This window comes from Coregonus clupeaformis, chromosome 4 (assembly GCF_020615455.1).
Source record: "Coregonus clupeaformis isolate EN_2021a chromosome 4, ASM2061545v1, whole genome shotgun sequence".
In the NCBI taxonomy this organism is placed as follows: domain Eukaryota; kingdom Metazoa; phylum Chordata; class Actinopteri; order Salmoniformes; family Salmonidae; genus Coregonus; species Coregonus clupeaformis.
Window position 1 is genome coordinate 3,321,574 of NC_059195.1, and position 14,521 is coordinate 3,336,094.

Below are 14,521 nucleotides of genomic sequence, written 5' to 3' on the forward strand. Positions count from 1 at the left end.
TACTCACATGCATTTCTTTAGGCTACCAACGTGTACTTCTGAAATGTGAGTTATTTTTAAAAAGTACCATTTCACCAAGATAATCACATTTGGGTGACTCTGTAGAGAGAGTTTTTGTAAGGAAGAAGACAATGTTAAAAAGTTGCTTAAAAGTTCCAGTCCTGGTTTTGCATTGTTTATGACTCAAAACACGACACTTATCGGTAATTTTGCCAAGTTCAAGTTGTATCATCTTTTATTTCTTAACCCTATTTTCAACCGGCTGGTGTAGCATGTTTTGACAGCCCTTCTGCATCAATTTACATCATTTGTGTCCTTTTGGGTTACTGCAGTTCAGTGTTGTGGTACTCTAACTTTATTTCCTATAATAGTAATAAAAACGGCACTGTTTGAATCTACATTGTTTACACGTCATTTCAACCCCCCCAAAATCAATGTGATGACATTAAATCAACGTGTAAAACTGACTGGATTTGTGTAAGGTCATTTCGTCTTTTTTTCACCCAACTTTTAACCTAAATCCTATGACATGGTGAAATGTTTTCTTGATTTCACACTGAATTCACGTTAGTTGACAACTCAACCAAATGTAAATCAATACTAGACGTTGAACTGATGTCTGTGCCCAGTGGGATTGCTCTACACACCACCTGAAAACGCATTCATTTCAATGTAATTTAATATTAATTTTTGGACACAAACAGTCCCTTGACTGTCTGGTAGAATGATTGGAAGTTCTTTGAGTTGTTAGTAATAGGAATTTAAGGTGAAATAATGTTTTCAACATGTTTTTCAAGAAGAGACAGTCAATTTTGTTATACTTTTAGAATTGAGGTAAAGGATAGATGTTGAGTTTGTTTACCTCTGGGTTACGGATAAGCTGGTATTTACCAAGCTACTGCTAGGCTAACAAAGAGCTAACAGAGAGTTAATGGTAGCTGAGAGGCATGGGATGCTACTGTTCCTCCATCAGATTGAGTGGTGGTGCTGCACTGTGGAGTGCAGTTAAACATTAGCATACAGTGCCTTCGGCAAGTATTCAGACACCTTTACTTTTTCCAAATGTTGTTATTTTACAGCCTTATTCTAGAATGGATTAAAAATATATATAATTCCTCAGCAATCTACACACAATACCCCGTAATGACAAAGCGAAAACAGTTTTTTTGAAATATTTGCAATATATACCTTATTTACATAAGTATTCAGACTCTTTGCTATGAGACTCGAAATTGAGCTCAGGTGCATCCTGTTTCCATTGATCATCCTTGATATGTTTCTACAACTTGATTGGAGTCCACCTGTGGTAAATTCCATTGATTGGACATGATTTGGAAAGGCACACACCTGTCTATATAAGGTCCCACAATAGACAGTGCATGTCAGAGCAAAAACCAAGCCATGATGTCGAAGGAATTGTCCGTAGAGCTCCGAGACAGGATTGCGTCGAGGCAGGGTATCAAAAAATGTCTGCAGCATTGAAGGTCCCCAAGAACACAGTGGCCTCCATCATTCTTAAATGGAAGAAGTTTGGAACCACCAAGACTCTTCCTATAGCTGGCCACCCGGACAAACTGTGCAATCGGGGGAGAAGGGCCTTGGTCAGGGAGGTGACCAAGAACCCGATGGTCACTCTGACAGAGCTCTAGAGTTCCTCTGTGGAGATGGGAGAACCTTCCAGAAGTACAACCATCTCTGCAGCACTCCACCAATCAGGCCTTTATGGTAGAGTGACCAGACGGAAGCCACTCCTCAAAGTAAAAGGCACATGACAGCCCGCTTGGAGTTTGCCAAAAGGCACCTAAAGACTCTCAGAGCATGAGAAACAAGATTCTCTGGTCTGATGAACCCAAGATTGAACTCTTTGGCCTGAATGCCAAGTGTCACGTCTGGAGGAAACCTGGCACCATCCCTATGCTGTGGGGATGTTTTTCAGCAGCAGGGACTGGGAGACTTGTCAGGATCGAGGCAAAGATTAACGGAGCAAAGTACAGAGAGATCCTTGATGAAAACCTGCTCCAGAGTGCTCAGGACCCCAGAATGGGGTGAAGTTTCACCTTCCAACAGGCCAACGTCCCTAAGCACACAGCCAAGTCAACACAGGAGTGGCTTTGGGACAAGTCTCTGAATGTCCTTGAGTGGCCCAGCCAGAGCCCGGACTTGAACCCGATCGAACATCTCTGGAGAGACCTGAAAATAGCTGTGCAGCAACGCCCCCCATTTAACCTGACAGAGCTTGAGAGGATCTGCAGAGAAGAATGGGAGAAACTCCCGAAATACAGGTGTGCCAAGCTTGTAGCGTCATACCCAAGAAGACTTGAGGCTGTAATCGCTGCCAAAGGTGCTTCAACAAAGTACTGAGTAAAGGGTCTGAACACTTATGTAAATATGATATTTATATATATTTTTTTAATACATTTGCAAAAAAAAAAAAAAAACTGTTTTTGCCTCATCATTATGGGGTACTGTGTGTAGATTGATGAGTGGGAAAGAAAACTATTTAATCAATTTTAGAATAAGGCTGTAACATAACATAAGTGGTCTGAATACTTTCCGAATGCACTGTAGATTGAGCAATAAAAGCCCTACTCGTGGTTTACAAGGGAGGAACTCCCTCAAACATGTATTCCATAGGCTGGGATCCGCACTATGCAGCTGTTGTAAGAGCACATTTTTCACTGGCTGTCCACAGGTCTCATAAACAATTATTTATAGGCAGCTCATCCTACACTTCTTCAATTTAACCATTTTTGGGGTTAAATACATCCTATACATTTGTGAACCGCCATCCACAACAACCACAATCTGTAAATTGTGAATAATTGAGAGAGCAGCAGTGTGATTCACATAATTGCTATGTAGATTATGATATCAATAGGCTTCAGTGATATCCGTATCGCCAGTTGGCTACACTATTGCTGTCATCTTTACCTCCAAGCGTTTATTCAAGTTGGTCGTATAATCTTTGATTCCGATAGCAGTCTCACCATTGGAAGACATGACTTGCACTGTATACTACAACAACCTATTCCTGCTCCTTTCCTGCGATTCATCAAACACATTTGTGTGTCATCATAGTGGTCTTTGACTTGTGTACAGACTCTTAAGGTACTGACGCCTAAGATCACATATTTGTGATCATTGTTGAGTGGTCCCTGCAGCGTACCATCGCAAATACAGTGAGGGAAAAAAGTATTTGATCCCCTGCTGATTTTGTACATTTGCCCACTGACAAAGAAATGATCAGTCTATAATTTTAATGGTAGGTTTATTTGAACAGTGAGAGACAGAATAACAACAACAACATCCAGAAAAATGCATGTCAAAAATGTTATAAATTGATTTGCATTTTAATGAGGGAAATAAGTATTTGACCCCTCTGCAAAACATGACTTAGTACTTGGTGGCAAAACCCTTGTTGGCAATCACAGAGGTCAGACGTTTCTTGTAGTTGGCCACCAGGTTTGCACACATCTCAGGAGGGATTTTGTCCCACTCCTCTTTGCAGATCTTCTCCAAGTCATTAAGGTTTCGAGGCTGACGTTTGGCAACTCGAACCTTCAGCTCCCTCCACAGATTTCTATGGGATTAAGGTCTGGAGACTGGCTAGGCCACTCCAGGACCTTTCTTGAGCAGGGGGACCTTGCGGGCGCTGCAGGATTTCAGTCCTTCACGGCGTAGTGTGTTACCAATTGTTTTCTTGGTGACTATGGTCCCAGCTGCCTTGAGATCATTGACAAGATCCTCCCGTGTAGTTCTGGGCTGATTCCTCACCGTTCCCATGATCATTGCAACTCCACGAGGTGAGATCTTGCATGGAGCCCCAGGCCGAGGGAGATTGACAGGTCTTTTGTGTTTCTTCCATTTGCGAATAATCGCACCAACTGTTGTCACCTTCTCACCAAGCTGCTTGGCGATGGTCTTGTAGCCCATTCCAGCCTTGTGTAGGTCTACAATCTTTACCTGACATCCTTGGAGAGCTCTTTGGTCTTGGCCATGGTGGAGAGTTTGGAATCTGATTGATTGATTGCTTCTGTGGACAGGTGTCTTTTATACAGGTAACAAACTGAGATTAGGAGCACTCCCTTTAAGAGTGTGCTCCTAATCTCAGCTCATTACCTGTATAAAAGACACCTGGGAGCCAGAAATCTTTCTGATTGAGAGGGGGTCAAATACTTATTTCCCTCATTAAAATGCAAATCCATTGATAACATTTTTGACATGCGTTTTTTAAATTTATTTTGTTGTTATTCTGTCTCTCACTGTTCAAATGAACCTACCATTGAAATGATAGACTGATCATTTCTTTGTCAGTGGGCAAACGTACAAAATCAGCAGGGGATCAAATACTTTTTTCCCTCACTGTATGTGATTGGAACAGTAGCAACGGAACGTATGATGCAACAAACGCGTCAAAACAGCATTGTTGTCTGAAAAGAATCTAAACAATGTTTTGTACTGATGGGAAATAAATGTCTTCACAACTTTATTCCTCAATTTCACCTTTTATTGTAAAAGATAAATGTGAACTTCATCATCCAAGCATCACACGGAACACATCCACAGCCCAGAATGCCATTCACTATAAGAAACAAACAAACAAAGTCAAAGATGGCTGCGCCGATTGCCTCAAAAATATGAACTGTTTGGCCACTTTTTTGCATATTGCAAGTCTTCGATGTACTTGTTGCAGTGTACACAAGAACCGGAGCACATGACTTGACAAGTTGTCCATGGCAAGTCCATGGGAGGTAGAAATGGTGGAAGGTATCGTGGGGGGATATGATGCAGGAAATATTACTATAATGGGGGATTTATCAATAAATGGGGGGCAAACACAGGAGAAGTTTATAAGCTAAATAAAATAAAATAAACCTGGAAAGGTGGGTCAGAGCTGGCAACCCAGAAGTACCATAGTTACAATCTGATGCAGCGTTCAAAACAAATGGGAACTGGGAACTCGGAAATCTCTTACTTCCGACTTCAGTGCGTTCAAGACTACTGGGAACTCAGGCTTTTTTCTGGAGCTCAGACTTTGCAACCTGAAGATCACTGACGTCATGATTTGACCTCGTATTTTCCGAGTTCCCAGTTGTCTTCAAAGCACCATAAGTCAGTCGAGTGAACCATCCCTTCACCTCGTTGTCTTATAACATCTTTGGTCTGACAGATGCTAACGTGACAACCAGAATGCATTGTATGATGTCAACAAACATGATGCCACATATAGCTGGCAAATAGCTTAGCATTAGCTCATCATAATCAGTACAACCTTCAAAAAAGTATTTTACACACATCATATGTGTCCATTACAATCTATGCAAGAATCGGAATGCATGATTTGTCACCAGTACTTGAAAACGTGAATAAAACAGTAAATACATTATGCTCCATACATACATACGGTATGCTACAGTAGAAACGACAACGTGATATACAGAAAATAAGGCACTTCCTTTGCTAGGAACGCACACATGTCCAAAGTTATTATTAGGAAGGAAAACAATGCGGGCGCCAGCCAGAAAATGTGCCAGGGGGAAAATGTTTGTGCAAGGCCTGTTCTGACTAGATATGCGCACATTTCGGTTAATCGCTCAGCACTAGTAACTGATTACAGTACCATTTTCTCTGTAATCAGTTACATGTAACGGATTACTATTCTGAACGCAAGTACGGATATTCGGACACGGCGAGTCTCTCTGCTCTTTCTCCCTCTTACATTTTCTGTTTTTATCAGTATACATGCAAATCTCAAATTGTACGTTTTAAGTGGGTGTGTTAGTGTGTCTTAGTCTGTGCGTGTGTGTGTGTTTGTGTGTGTGATAGAGTGAGAGTAATGCAACATAGCCTTAGGTGTCTGAGGTACAGTGAGGCACAGCAAGGTTAATAACTTTCCCCTGGTGTTCCGCCCCTCTCCTCTCCTCCCCAGTAAAATGTAGTCTTTATCTCAATAGGATCTTCTTGTTAAAAATAAAGGTGAAATTAAAAAATAAAACAATAATGATTCTCCAAAGTATTCCTGTTCTTTCATTGACGAATAAAGATGGTTAACTAGGGGTCCTCGTATTTAGGCTTATCAGGTTTGCCTCTAGTTTTGCAAAGGAAACCTGGGTGACGTTCATTAAGGCACACTGTAACAAATGGTATTTAACAATTTGCAACATTAAATGAAACATTTCTTATTGGACAAGTCCAGGTACTGCTTCCCTGTTTCAGACCATTTTCTCCTGTTTGGTGCATAATGAACATGCACCTGGTGGGAGTGAATGTCCAATGACTGCTTTCCCCTCTAGTCGGTTTAGCATAGTGGTCTGCTGCTTCTCATGTTACCACTGCAGCAGCTCCAATAAGTGGCCATCAGTATCCCTTTCAGAGGCATATTGCTAAACAACAGTGTAAGCTAGATGTCTTGGAGGAAGCTTTACAAGGATGCAGCAGGATTCGAATGGGCATACAGATGGAACGATATACCACACAATCATATAGAGCAAACATGTATACAAAGATGGGGATAGATTGGAAGATCTCATTTTGTAAGGTTGTGATTAACCAACGCACACACACACACACACACACACACACACACACACATACACACACACAATAGTTGTTTAGCAGGAGGCTTAGTTCATCTGTCGTCGCAAACCATTCTCAGATGTTGTCTTTAATTATCTCCCTCTCTCTCTCTCACTCTCTCTCTAACCCTCTTTCTCACTCTCTCTCTCACAGATGCCGGCTCAGGCTCGGGAGATGACGGTAAGATCGCTCAACTCTTTTCTCTTCAGTAGTTTTCATTATCCCTTATAATACTATTGTTTCTGAACTCATTCTCCTTGCTTAGAAACAAGACTGGCCATGACACACTACTTGGAAGTGAGCTTTTCACATAGCACATATTCAGATGGGGAACGAATGGATATTCACAAACATGCACGCACGCGCTCAGTAAACACAGTGCATGAACAAATGAACAAACATAAACGCGCTCTAGAACATAAACACACACACACACAAACACACACACACTTGTTTGTATTCTTTCAGACATGCGGACACATCCCGACACACACACCATGCGATCATACCCTTTAACTAAATAATCATGCATGTATACAGTAAGAACACTCTAAGATGCTTAGCACACCCCTGTACCATGCTAATGACACCCTATTCCCTATACAGTGCACTACTTTTGACCAGGGCCCATAAGTAGTGGAACATGTTGCCATTTGGGATGCAGCCATGGTCACAGAGCCTGGTGAGGGAAACAGGAAATGAGTCCCTTCTCTGGAGTGTGTTGCTTGCTTCCTCTCCCTCTCCATCATCTCTCTCAATCTCTCTCTCCCCATCCCCCTATCTCTCTCTCTCTCCGTAACCCTCTCTCTCTATCACCCTTTCTCTCTTTTTACCCCTCTCTTCACACTCCTCCTCCTCCTAATTTTGCTGTTATAAGCACCACATAAATTACTCTTCTCCTAGGGGAATCAGATGTGTGTTTGTGCGGGCGTGTGTGTGTGTGTGTTTGTATCCTATATATGAAAAATGTGTGCACTCACTAACTGTAAGTCGCTCTGGATAAGAGCGTCTGCTAAATGACTAAAATGTAAAATGTAAATATATAGCCATTATTCACTGTGTATTTATTCCTTGTGTCACCATTTCGATTTTTATTTTTTTGGAAATGGACCCGTAAGGAAGCATTTTACTGTTAGTCTACACCTGTTGTCTACGATGTATGTGAATGGGGAAATTTGCACAAGATGCAAGTGTTGGATGTACAATGAGTGGTGGGAGTCAGAAAGAGTGGGTAGACAATTGGAAAGGGGATTGGAGTATGGTGGCAGATCTGGGATAAAAGTAGAAAGGAATGCCTCCCGAGTGGCGCAGTGGTCTAAGGCACTGCATCGCAGTGCTAGCTGTGCCACTAGAGATCCTGGTTCGAATCCAGGCTCTGCTGTAGCCGGCCGCAACCGGGAGACCAATGGGGCGGCGCACAATTGGCCCAGCGTCGTCCAGGGTAGGGGAGGGAATGGCCGGCAGGGAGGTAGCTCAGTTGGTAGAGCATGGCGTTTGCAACGCCAGGGTTGTGGGTTCGATTCCCACGGGGGGCCAGTATGAAAAATAAAAAAAGAATAATGTATGCACTAACTGTAAGTCGCTCTGGATAAGAGCGTCTGCTAAATGACGTAAATGTAAAATGTAATGTAAATGAATGGGAAGCTTTGGAGTAGGTGACAGCAAAGGTGTAGGTACAGTGGTCTGCGGAAGTATTCACCCCCCTTGGCATTTTTCCTATTTTGTTGCCTTACAACCTGGAATTAAAATTGATTTTGAAGGGGGTTTGTATCATTTGATTTACACAACATGCCTACCACTTTGAAGATGCAAAATATTTTTTATTGTGAAACTAACAAGAAATAAGACAAAAAAACTGAAAACTTGAGCGTGCATAACTATCCACCCCCCCAAAGTCAATACTTTGTAGAGCCACCCTTTGCAGCAATTACTGCTGCAAGTCTTTTGGGGTAGGTCTCTATAAGCTTGGCACATCTAGCCACTGGGATTTGTGCCCATTCTTCAAGGCAAAACTGCTCCAGCTCCTTCAAGTTGGATGGGTTCCGCTGGTGTACAGCAATCTTTAAGTCATACCACAGATTCTCAATTGGATTGAGGTCTGGGCTTTCACCAGGCCATTCCAAGACATTTAAATGTTTCCCCTTAAACCACTCGAGTGTTGCTTTAGCAGTATGCTTAGGGTCATTGTCCTGCTGGAAGGTGAACCTCCGTCCCAGTCTCAAATCTCTGGAAGACAGGTTTCCCTCAAGAATTTCACTGTATTTAGCACCATCCATCAATCCTTCAATTCTGACCAGTTTCCCAGTCCCTGCCGATGAAAAACATAGTGTTCTCGGGGTGATGAGAGGTGTTGGGTTTGCACCAGACATAATGTTTTCCTTGATGGCCAAAAAGCTCAATTTTAGTCTCATCTGACCAGAGTACCTTCTTCCATATGTTTGGGGAATCTCCCACATGCCTTTTGGCGAACACCAAACGTGTTTACTTATTTTTTTCTTTAAGCAATGGCTTTTTTTCTGGCCACTCTTCCGTAAAGCCCAGCTCTGTGGAGTGTACGGCTTAAAGTGGTCCTATGGACAGATACTCCAATCTCCGCTGTGGCGCTTTGCAGCTCCTTCAGGGTTATCTTTGGTCTCTTTGTTGCCTCTCTGATTAATGCCCTCCTTGCCTGGTCCGTGAGTTTTGGTGGGCGGCCCTCGCTTGGCAGGTTTGTTGTGGTGCCATATTCTTTAAATTTTTTAATAATGGATTTAATGGTGCTCCGTGGGATGTTCAAAGTTTCAGATATTTTTTTATAACCCAACCCTGACCTATTTGGAGAGCTCCTTGGTCTTCATGGTGCCGCTTGGTGGTGCCCCTTGCTTAGTGGTGTTGCAGACTCTGGGGCCTTTCAGAACAGGTGAATATATACTGAGATCATGTGACAGATCATGTGACACTTAGATTGCACACAGGTGTACTTTATTAAACTAATTATGTGACTTCTGAAGGTAATTGGTTGCACCAGATCTTATTTAGGTGCTTCATGGCAAAGGGGTGAATACATATGCACGCACCACTTTTCCGTTAATTATTTTTTAGAATTTTTAGAAAAAATGTGGACAACTTTGTGTATGTCCATTACATGAAATCCAAATAAAAATCAATTTAAGTTACAGGTTGTAATGCAACAAAATAGGAAAAACGCGAAGGGGGATTAATACTTTTGCAAGGCACTGTACGTGCATACACATTTGTGTGCATCTGTGTTAAAGAGATTTAATTATTGTAGCTGTATTTTCTGTATATACAGGTGTTTGTTTAGCTCATGTATGTTGATTTGTGTGTATGCGTGTGTTTGCGTGCGTGTGTTTGTGCGCTCTCGTTCGTTCGTACTCACGTGTGTGTTCCGGTGTGTGTACGTGTGTTCGTCCATGCAAGTGTGTTCATTAGTGTATGTGGATGGAGGAATAACAAGTATCCCGGAGCCAGATATGATAAACAGATTGCACTCTGCCTATGGACTTCCAAATGAGAGACGGCCAGAGAGAAGCGGAAATGAAGAGGGTTGGAGGTCAACCAGAGAAATAGGACAGAAATTACTAGAGAGATGAGGAAGAGAGTTAAAGAAAGGGAGGAAGCAGGACGCAGAGAGCGATAATGGAGGTAGAGTGAGAGAACGAGATGAAGGGAGGGTTGACAGTGATAACGAGGAGGAGGTAGAGATGGATGGAGAGATAATAGAAAGGGGAGGATGGCAGGAAGAAGGGATAGAGAAAAGATGACAGTTTATTGGTAAAAATGTAAAGACAGAGTTATAAAATGGGGTTAGGGTAGTACAGAGGCACTAACACAAGAACAACCCCCAATAAAAATCGAATGTCTTTTAATGGCCGACGATAAATCTCAAAGTTGAGCTGTTTATGGTAGTCTGGTAGGTCCAGTTTGAAATATAGATAAGGAGATTTGGACACACGCACGCATGCACACACATACACACACTGTAAACCCCAATGTGCTGTCATTGCTCAATACTTTTGAGGAAACCCGTTGCACTAAATATATATTGTAGTCATTACTCAAACCGATCACTGTGACCCTGTAGGGCAGGGGTGTCAAACTCATTCCACAGAGGGCCGAGTGTCTGAGGGTTTTTGGTTTTGCCTTTCAATTAAGACCTAGACAACCAGGTGTGGGAAGTTCCTTCAAATATCCAACTCATCATCAAGCTTTGATTATTTGAATCAGCTGTGTAGTGCTAGGGCAAAAACATATTGTACAGTGGGCAAGTGAAAGTCAATTATAGGCCTATCCAACGGCTGCGGGAGGAATAAACAATGAAGCAGGGATTTTATGCAAACGTGTCTGTGGGAGGAGAGGCAACTCAAGGACCACTCCTGCATGCGCATAGCAGCTAATCATAGGCGCTGTTTGCATATATTCATGGTTGGATTTTCCCTTTCTTGAAACAATCATTGATTTAAATATAAGCCTATTAGATCAATGATGATAGGCTATAAAGAAATAATCACTGACATGACATGACTTGGTTGGTAGCCTAGCGTAATATCTCCTTTCACTATCCATCTATCGGTGATGTCTTCAAGGATGGGAAGACCGAAGGACGCATAGGTTATCCCAAAACAGGGGCATCGTCTCCGTTATAGGCTATTTGTCTCAGCTATCCCGCTAACTTAGGCTACTACTTGTTCACCTTATAGAGGGTAGTGGCTAGACCTGTTAGGTTATAATAATGGACCGTATAATGTCTCAGATGGGGCTTTAACCAAACCCTTGCCCCCCTGCCCTGTGGCTATGCAAGGGTTTTCCGGATGCCCCAAACAACCGGAAAGGGGATTCATCAGAGAAAATGACTTTACCCCAGTCCTCAGCAGTCCAATCCCTGTACCTTTTGCAGAATATCAGTCTGTCCCTGACACTCACACCTGCCTGCTGCCATTCCTGAGCAAGCTCTGCACTGGTGGTGCCCCGATCCCGCAGCTGAATCAACGTTAGGAGACGGTCCTGGCGCTTGCTGGACTTTCTTAGATGCCCTGACGAGGAAGAACAATGATTTCAAGCACCACCCTCCTTTTTAAAGCTTCCAGTCTGTTATTCTAACTCAATCAGCATGACAGAGTGATCTCCAGCCTTGTCCTCGTCAACACTCTCACCTGTGTTAACGAGAGAATCACTGACATGATGGCAGCTGGTCCTTTTGTGGCAGGGCTGAAATGCAGTGGAAATGTTTTTTTGGGATTAAGTTCATTTTCATGGCAAAGAGGGACTTTGCAATTAATTGCAATTTATCTGATCACTCTTCATGACATTCTGGAGTATATGCAAATTGCCATCATCAAAACTGAGGTAGCAGACTTTGTGAAAATTAGTATTTGTGTCATTCTCAAAACTTTTGACCACGACTGTATACTGAACAAAAATATAAATGCAACATGTAAAGTGTTGGTCCCATGAGTTGAAGTTAAAGATCCCAGAATTTTTACATACACACAAAAAGCTTATTTCTCAAATGTTACGGACAAATTTGTTTACATCCATGTTAGTGAACATTTCACCTTTGACATTTCATCTTTGCCAAGATAATCCATCCACCTGACAGGTGTGGCATATCAAGAAGCTGATTAAACAGCATTATCATTCCACAGCTGCACCTTGTGCTGTGGACAATAAAAGGCCACTCTAAAATGTGCAGTTTTGTCACACAACACAATGCCACAGATGTCTCAAGTTTTGAGGGAGCGTGCAATTGGCATGCTGACTGCAGGATTGTCCACCAGAGCTGTTGCTAGATAATTTAATGTTAATTTCTCTACCATAAGCCGCCTCCAATGTCGTTTTACAGAATTTGACAGTACGTCCAACCGGCCTCACAACCGCAGACCACGTGTAACCACAAAAATGTGGAGATGGTGAAAAGATACACTGCAATATTATCAGGGGCTTCTCAAGCCTCAAGAGGACAGTTGATAGAGTCCTCTAAAAAACTGAAGTCAAACAGTGGCTGTCATATCACATCCTCAAGGATCCTAGATCAACAATGGCCAAGGGAGGCAGAGGGATCGGTTTGGGATTGGGCCGCAGTACAATGAAGGCTACATGCAGAGGTATGACACATAAAGCTTTGGTGAATTCACGTTAGTGCTGGGCTAGAACAAAAACATACACCCCTTTGGGTCCCCCCGAGGTCTAGGATGAAGAACCTTTAAACTTTGTGGTATAGTGATATTATGGTGACCAAATTTTCCAACCACCTCTGTCCACACAGCCAAAGGTACTTAATTGTGGTGGAAACAGTGTCCGACAACTGTTTCCTGAGAAACTATTTAAACTGTGAAAAAACACCTTCATTACTACAGATCCCCTTTCAGAACACTGGTTGGTAGGGACCAATGCAGCGGTCTATTGCCTAATTATCAGTATTCATAAGGTATTCTCCACGTCTATCTCTTATGCTTCGTCTCTCTTTTTCTTTGTCTTTCTCTTTACCTTTCCTCTCCTCTTTCACTTCATTCTCTATAATTATTACTCTCTTTCAGCCAATCTTTATGCTGTGTGTGTCTAAAGTGTGTGTGTGTGCTGCCACGTGCATGTGTGTATGCGCTTGTGTGTGTGCGCATTGTCTGGAGTGTGTGGGTATGTGTGTGTGTCGAATAATTGAGGGATAAACATTGCATTTACAGTTGAAGTCGGACGTTTACATACACTGTAGCCAACTACATTTAAACTCAGTTTTTCACAATTCCTGACATTTAATCCTTGTAAAAATTCCCTGTTTTAGGTCAGTTAGGATCACCACTTTATTTTAAGAATGTGAAATGTCAGAATAATAGTAGAGAGAATGATTTATTTCAGCTTTTATTTCTTTTAATCACATTCCCAGTGGGTCAGAAGTTTACATACACTCAATTAGTATTTGGTAGCATTGCCTTTAACTTGTTTAACTTGGGTCAAACATTTTGAGTAGCCTTCCACAAGCTTCCCTCAATAAGTTGGGTGAATTTTGGCCTATTCCTCCTGACAGAGCTGGTGTAACTGAGTCAGGTTTGTCGGCCTCCTTGCTCGCACATGCTTTTTCAGTTCTGCCCACACATTTTCTATAGGATTGAGGTCAGGGCTTTGTGATGGCCACTCCAATACCTTGACTTTGTTGTCCTTAAGCCATTTTGCCACAACTTTGGAAGTATACTTGGGGTCATTGTCCATTTGGAAGGCCTATTTGCGACCAAGCTTTAACTTCCTGACTGATGTCTTGAGATGTTGCTTCAATATATCCACATAATTTTCCTTCCTCATCATGCCATCTATTTTGTGAAGTGTACCAGTCCCTCCTGCAGCAAAGCACCCCCACAGCATGATGCTGCTACCCCCGTGATTCACGGTTGGGATGGTGTTCTTCGGTTTGCAAGACCCCCCCTTTTCCTCCAAACATAATGATGGTCATTATGGCCAAACAGTTATATTTTTGTTTCATCAGACCAGAGGACATTTCTCCAGAAAGTAAGATCTTTGTCCTCATGTGCAGTTGCAAACCGTAGTCTGGCTTTTTTATGGCGGTTTTGGAGCAGTGGCTTCTTCCTTGCTGAGCGGCCTTTCAGGTTATGTCGATATAGAACTCGTTTTACTGTGGATATAGATACTTTTGTACCTGTTTCCTCCAGCACCTTCACAAGGTCCTTTGCTGTTGTTCTGGGATTGATTTGCACTTTCACACCAAAGTACGTTCATCTCTAGGAGACAGAACGTGTCTCCTTCCTGAGCGGTATGACGGCTGCGTGGTCCCATGGTGTTTATACTTGTGTACTATTGTTTGTACAGATGAACGTGGTACCTTAAGGCATTTGGAAATTGCTCCCAAGGATGAACCAGGCTTGTGGAGGGCTGCAATTATTTTTCTGAGGTCTTGGCTGATTTCTTTTGATTTTCCCATGATGTCAAGCAAAGAGGC

At 42.4% G+C, this 14,521-nt stretch overlaps 1 protein-coding gene across 1 annotated transcript in view; it reads left to right on the forward strand.

The window, feature by feature from the left end:
• LOC121550935 (tomoregulin-2) overlaps nt 1-14,521 on the forward strand; it is a 151,389-nt gene that overhangs the window by 64,755 nt on the left and 72,113 nt on the right. The window contains exon 4 of the mRNA XM_041863392.2: nt 6,730-6,756. Coding sequence (XP_041719326.1) covers nt 6,730-6,756 — 27 coding nt within the window. The remainder of the gene's footprint in view (nt 1-6,729; nt 6,757-14,521) is intronic.